Consider the following 6,847-nt stretch of genomic DNA (forward strand, 5'->3'; position numbering starts at 1 on the left):
TTTAAAGATTCTGGTTTGATTCCAGAATTACTGAGAAAGTTTCTGCTCTGTCTAAAAACAATGTGAACAATAAACTCTGTCACTATAATCAGCATTCATGAGGACACCATAATATTCAATATCATGATTTCAAGTTTGACACAAAAACACGCATTTTAAATGAGGCAAAATTTTCTTTTATTGACACAACAGGTTTTGTATCACAGAGAGAGAGAGAGAGAGAGAGAGAGAGAGAGAGAGAAATAGCACAGTATTCAGATTGCTTCACCAATCTGTGTGTCCTCAGTATAACGGAATATTATTAACTTTGTAAGGCATAAAATTTTTATTGTAGCCACCACAATGATGGCGTGTGTTAGCCGACTTTATGACTATAAAGTCCTACAGAAATAAAACAGCATTGCTCCCACAGAGGAGAAAAACTTAAATAATAATAATAAAACTTCAGGTACTTCTTTCGTTCTCAAAGCAGTAAGAACACATCACCTAAAATGCTAATGTTGCTAATGCTAAATGAATGCTAATGGGATGCGGTCAGCATTCAGTCATTTTCCCATCAGCTTTCACCATGCAGCCTAAAAACCGAAAACGATTGTATCTCCATGGGAATAACAACATGTGGAACTCTGCATTTTAATCTTCCTTACTAAGTTTAGAGCGAAAATAAAACATCAGGGGTACCAGAAAGATGCTCGACGCATTAGCCACGATAGCATTTTCAGACAAACCCATGTCACTAATAACATCTTCGCTCCATTATCTATATTTCACCAATAATCTGACATTTGGACCTTTTCTTCGCATCACATGCTCCTCCAGCTACCTGGTTCATCTCGTTTTGCGATTGTGCACAGTTCAGTGGAAAACATCAGTTCACCAGGTCACAAGTAGGGGGCGCAACAGCTTATTGGCAGATGTTTGTGTGAAGATGTATAAGTTAAGTCTTGGTTTTATTTGCTTTTCTACCTGATCTGTGTGTTTATACACACTCACTGTGATATGTGAACATGGATCCAATCAGAACCCAGGTTCTGGTGAGATTTTTAAATTTTTTTTTTGCTTCAGGATGAAAAGAAACACAGAATGCAGCAGTGCTCATGTCTAAACTCAACTAAGTTTTATGATGTGTGTATTTTCCCCACAGTCTTTTTGGTGTGGGTGGCACCAGAAGCTCACAGAGATAGCAGAGAGAGAGAGAGAGAGAGAGAGAGAGAGAGAGAGAGCGTGTGTATGTGTGTGGGCTGTAAGAGGCTGTTCCAGAGTTTGTCCAGGTCCTCATGTGTTACAGTTGTGTTCGAGTGCCATGACGGAAATGTGTAGATGTTCATCTGAGAGTTCTGTAGGAGGGTGTTTGTGGATTTTTTAGATTTATGTGTAGGTACAGAAAGATGAATGTTATGAGGAATATTTCTATTTAACCACTTACTGCGGTCTGATGTCATCAGTGTGCGCCTCAGCTTCTGTTAAAACAAAGCCTGAAGTTTGGAGCTCTGCTGATCAGCTCATAAATGAAGCCAAAGTGTTTATTTTCTAAAAACGATGAAGCATATTTTAATTTAATATGAAACTGCAGTCTGAGTGAAAGTAAATAAAACTGAACAAAAAGCCATGAAGTTCGAAAATAAAACGGTACGGAGCTCCAGAAGGGACATGGAGGAAAAAAAGATAAACTTTTACAAGATATTGCAAAACTTTTTTGTTGAGGTCAGTGTACTTCCTGGTCAGTTCAGCTACACATTTCAAAATTCTGTGAACATCCCCCACTGGTGTGTGAGCTCCGTTATTGTGGGTTCCATGGAGCTGAATGGACCCAGAAGTACTTTGACCTCAATTAAAAAGTTTTCAAGATCTTACAAACGTACATCTTGTTTTTTTCCTCCATCTTTTTTAATCCATATCCGTTCTGGGTCGCAGTAAAAGAGTGTGTGATATGATGAAATAGTTTTTATTTATTGTTGAGTACAGTGAGGTGAACTTTAACCCAGGAAGTGTTACAGAAAAAAAACAGTTGGTTTCATCTTTCTGAGGAAAAAAAAAGCTAATGATCTCAGAGGGCAGTGATTGGTTAAAAAGACTGCTGATTCAGGAACACGTCCTACCTGAAGAAATCATGGCCTCAGCTGTTGATATGCGCGCACGTGTGTGTGTATCCCTGTGTGTTCAGAGGTATGTGTTGTGTGAGTGGCGAGAGTGCTGCTGTGTGGCGAGTGTGTGCTGCACATTGGGACTCATGATGTTCTCTGTGATGTAGGCCACCAGCAGGCAGATGATGACGAGCATCACGCAGATGGCTCCGCCCACTGTCATCATGGCGATCACGATGTCCTGCATCCCCGTGGGTGACACGCTGAACTCCACACACTCGCCGGGCTCGTCCCAAACTGCTGGCTGCAGGCAGATTCGGTAGGGAACGTTTTCGTGGAGCTCGCTCAGTAAATAGTCCCTGCAGCTGCTGGCCAGGTGCACACTCGCACACTCAAACTGAGTGTAGCTGCCGTTCCACCAGCACCTCATCCTGAAGCCCCCCTGAGGCTCCCTCATTGGTGGGGCAGGCGGAGACCCTGTAGGAGGCTCTGTTGAGATCTCTGAGTTCACTAGGATGTGTCCTGATTTATCCTGCACCATGGGGTAAGTCCACTGGAGCAGCACAGTGCTGTTGGAGAGCAGGTTGGCGACCAGGTGACCTCCAGGTGATCTCACCTGCCTGCAGGTGCTGCCGAGACACGTGAAGTTGACCTGAGTGCGTCGGAAGCAAAGCCGGCCATCTTTGCCTCTGTCCAGGACGTGGTATGCACATACACGACCTTCTTGGAGCAAGTTGCTGCTGCTCGAGTTGGTTCCGTTTTCCTGCTGCTTCGGCTCGAACTCGCCGTCTCTGCTTCTGACCTGCGGTTGCGCGACTTTTACTAGGCTGTTAGTATTATTATTAGTGACATCATGGGTCGGCCAGGCGCTCGCTCCAGTCCAACAGCAGAGCAGCACAGAGAGACAAGAGAGGACCAGCGAGCTCCGGTGGCTCCTCATTTCTCTGTCCTGAGCAGATGATTATATTTTTGTACCTTATTGTGTCTCTGTGCGCATCTCAGCGAAGGCAGGCGACACAGTCACAGAGGGAGGAACCCGAGAGAGGAGCGTCGCAGACCTTCACATCGCATCACATCGCTCTCACAGCCTGGAGAAAGGAAGTGATCAGATCCACCTTTCCCTGATTTATTCAGATTAACGTCTACAGAGAGAAACAGAGACAGACAGAGAGATGCAGCAGTCACACGTGAAGACACCAGTCACAGTCTTTCCCTCAGAGGAGCTGCATTTCTGTCCATGCAGGACTTTCATTAGCTCCAGCTCTGCTTACGTGGTGAGGCAGGAACCATGTCGTTGTCCTCCTCTCTCTCTTCCTCTGGCCCCTGACGGCTGGCGGACAGGGGGGAGGTGAGCGACGCGATGACGTCAGTGAGGGTTTGTAATCTGCGGTCACGTCCATGACGTCGCGCTTTGCCTCCTCACATCTCCTCCAGTGCCTGGTTCATCCATCATTCAGACTCAAGAAGAAGAAGAAGGAGGAGGAGGAGGAGGAGGAGAGGAAAAATGAAGTTGCCTCCAAATCGATTCCTCCATGTTGAGCTCGCGTGCGTGCGATCACAGCTTGGGGGTGGGAGGGAAGTGAGCGCGCTGCTGCGCGTGCTGGCAGTGTGTGGCGCCATCTTGTGTTCGATCTGAGAACTGCACAGCCAAGCGAGGCGCGAGTGTGCTGCAGCTTCCCTCAGGAACTCCCTCACTCCCTCTCATCTCAGTCCACAGTTACACTCATTCCACACGCAGCCTGGGCTCCAGAAATATCCCAGTGAAAATGCTTTCATTTGCATTACTTTCTAATTTAATCCAACAGTTTTCATCCCAGATGATATTATTGACAACATGAGTGAAAAGCATTCTGTTTGAAATCTCTCCATCAGTTTCTTCATATTTATTTTGTCCCCTTCTTACTTTAATGACAGTGTGAGCTTGAGCTGCATGGACTCCACAAGTTTGTGCAAAACCTTCTGATCCATTTTAGATCAGATCCATCAGAGTATCGTCTGACCACACACTTCAACAGAAGAGATCAGACCTGAGGAAGATCTGACCTGCACAACACAGTCAGCAGCATGATCAACATCACACATTAAACAGGGACCGAGAAATCGGGCAGAATCTTGAATATTAAGATACTGAACATTTACTTTCTTTGTTTTTAAAATTTTGCAATTATTAAACTGTCTCATCTCATCTCATTATCTGTAGCCGCTTTATCCTTCTACAGGGTCGCAGGCAAGCTGGATCCTATCCCAGCTGACTACGGGCGAAAGGCGGGGTACACCCTGGACAAGTCGCCAGGTCATCACAGGGCTGCACATAGACACAGACAACCATTCACACTCACATTCACACCTACGCTCAATTTAGAGTCACCAGTTAACCTAACCTGCATGTCTTTGGACTGTGGGGGAAACCAGAGCACCCGGAGGAAACCCACGCGGAGACGGGGAGAACATGCAAACTCCACACAGAAAGGCCCTCGCCGGCCCCGGGGCTCAAACCCAGGACCTTCTTGCTGTGAGGCGACAGCACTAACCACTACACCACCGTGCCGCCCCTTATTAAACTGTTTATTTGTTTATTCTGTTTATTTCCAATTTTAAATGAAAAAAAATCCCAGGTCTTCAGTGTGTCCTCAGACTTTTGGACCCCAGGGTAAAATTCAGAGACTAAGAGACCACCTTTAATGTTGATCAATTAATGAAGGTCGTTTCTATCAGAGCTTTATCTTCCAGAACTTTCCATTCAGAGAAACCAAAACCACTGACATGGAGTTAAACTATAAACATGAGGCCGACCTGTCAGATTAACTTCATCATCACTGTAACAGGATGGAGACAGACTGGTGTCCCCGCCAGAGCGTGTTCTCACCTCATACCCCGTGTTCCCAGGATACACTCCACATCCACCACCCCCCTGACCTAGTCTGGCTAACGCGACTTCAAAGCTCTGTGAGCAACAGGCCCTCATGTTGCATCACGCTTAGGATGGGCAGGCCCAGGCTAACCCTGACCAGGACTTACGAATGAATGAATGAACTAAAAAATTTTCAACACACATTTCTTTGCACTTGTATTCATTCAGTCACTATTTGTTGCAAAAACTGGCCTCCTCCGACAGCAGGAGCCCTGTCATTGTCCATGTTTAATCATTATCCCTGCCACAACACAGGAACTTTATTTCAAGAAAGTGTTAAAATAAAAATGTCCACAACACCTCCTCGAAACCAAACACATCCTGTGACTGATTGAGGACATTTTGGGGTAAAATAGGACTGTGTGGACATTTCACTCTTCACCAAACGGTGTTTTTTAGTAGCCTGTTATCATTCAGTCAGATATTAAACTGTGCACTTCTCTGAAACGAACAAACAAATCAACAGCAATCGACCCAAACAGCGAAACAGATTGTTTCGTCTCTGCAGCACTGAGTGCGTCAGCATTGTTCTGAATCAGTCAGTATAATAAGGCCTGTGGGTAAACACACACACACACACACACACACACACACACACACACACACACACACACACACACACACACACACACAGCTTGGCTTGGGTCAGTGATGGAGAGAATCACAACACAGCACACATCTGAGTCACTGTTACTCCTCAGAGTGTATTATTTTATCTCACAGCACAGTGTGGAGTGTTATTGCACTTTATAACACAGCAGTCTGTTCAGAGTTACAGTAAATGTTCGAGTCCAAGAGACAAGTTAGTAAGTTCCTGTTCTCACTTACGTTATAGCAGTGATAAACAGTCATTCTTCACCAGTGCCCCTCTCTCTCTCTCGTCTGAGTGTATTAATATAAACCTGTCAATCGTGTTACAACTGCAACTACTTTCTGAGTTGTGCTGTTATACACTAAATACTGCATATCTGACCAGTCAGATTTGAGCATGGCTCATGTGTTCAGCTGAATGAGCTCAGGAGATCCTCTGAGATTGTGTGGAATCGTGATGTGGTGGTTTGTTGCATACCAGACCAACAGGGGAACGTTTCACGTCTGTCAAAACGGACCAAACTGTAGAAAGGTTGAAAGCATGGAAGAGTGATCATCATTGTTTGACCTCTGGAGCTTCAGTCTGAAGGAGTCATTTGGCCAAAAATCTTCCTCTCAGTGCAAGTCTCACTGCTCAGCAAAAACGTATTTGAGGTCCAGAGTTTGTTAGACTGAACCTACAAGGCGACCCTCGCTCTGGAACCACAGCCTCCAGTTTAGCTGTCTTCATGTCACATTGTTTTCTTGATGCAAAATTAAAAAATCAAACTTCAAAATGTCAGACAAGTCTTGGTTAATCCACCAACCAACCAACCAACCAACCAACCAACCAACCAACCAACTGTATCAGTCAAAGGATATTTTATCTCTGGCTCCTTTAAAGACGTGATGATGAGCAATAATGTTCACGCAGAGCATCTTCAGTGACGTTAAAATTGTGCGTATCGTACAGTTGTCTTGTTCAGCTCTGGGCTCCGTGACCCTTTTGGGAAAGCAGACTGGGTTACAGTTGCTTAGCCACTGATGCTAATGTTAAATTGGCCTTAAATTGTGTGTTGGTCAGCATTGGTGCTGCTGACAGAGGGCTGTGGGTTCGTGTGTGTGTGTTTTTGTGTTTGTGTGTGTGTTTGTTTGTGTGTGTTTGCATAAAAGGAAAAGCTGATGTATCAGGAGGGAAGTCAGAGGCAGTGACACACACATGATGGATAGAAAATAGAATGACAGAGAGATCGGCAGGTTAGAAGCAAAGTACGAGGAAACC

At 45.1% G+C, this 6,847-nt stretch overlaps 1 protein-coding gene across 1 annotated transcript; it reads right to left on the reverse strand.

Annotated features, from left to right (window-relative positions):
- Positions 1-221: 221 nt before the first annotated feature.
- fndc10 (fibronectin type III domain containing 10) lies at positions 222-3,613 on the reverse strand. The gene is made up of 2 exons (XM_060910907.1): positions 2,100-3,613; positions 222-1,337 (listed from the first exon to the last, which is right to left on the reverse strand). The coding sequence occupies exon 1, from the start codon at positions 3,022-3,024 to the stop codon at positions 2,161-2,163; it is 864 nt and encodes a 287-aa protein (XP_060766890.1). The 5' UTR covers positions 3,025-3,613; the 3' UTR covers positions 222-1,337; positions 2,100-2,160.
- Between the last annotated feature and the right edge of the window lie 3,234 nt (positions 3,614-6,847).

The sequence above is a fragment of the Neoarius graeffei genome, chromosome 26 (assembly GCF_027579695.1).
Source record: "Neoarius graeffei isolate fNeoGra1 chromosome 26, fNeoGra1.pri, whole genome shotgun sequence".
In the NCBI taxonomy this organism is placed as follows: Eukaryota; Metazoa; Chordata; class Actinopteri; order Siluriformes; family Ariidae; genus Neoarius; species Neoarius graeffei.

Excerpts from the sequence above, each read along its gene's own strand:
- fndc10 (XM_060910907.1), bottom strand. The coding sequence starts at position 3,024 with ATGAGGAGCCACCGGAGCTCGCTGGTCCTCTCTTGTCTCTCTGTGCTG.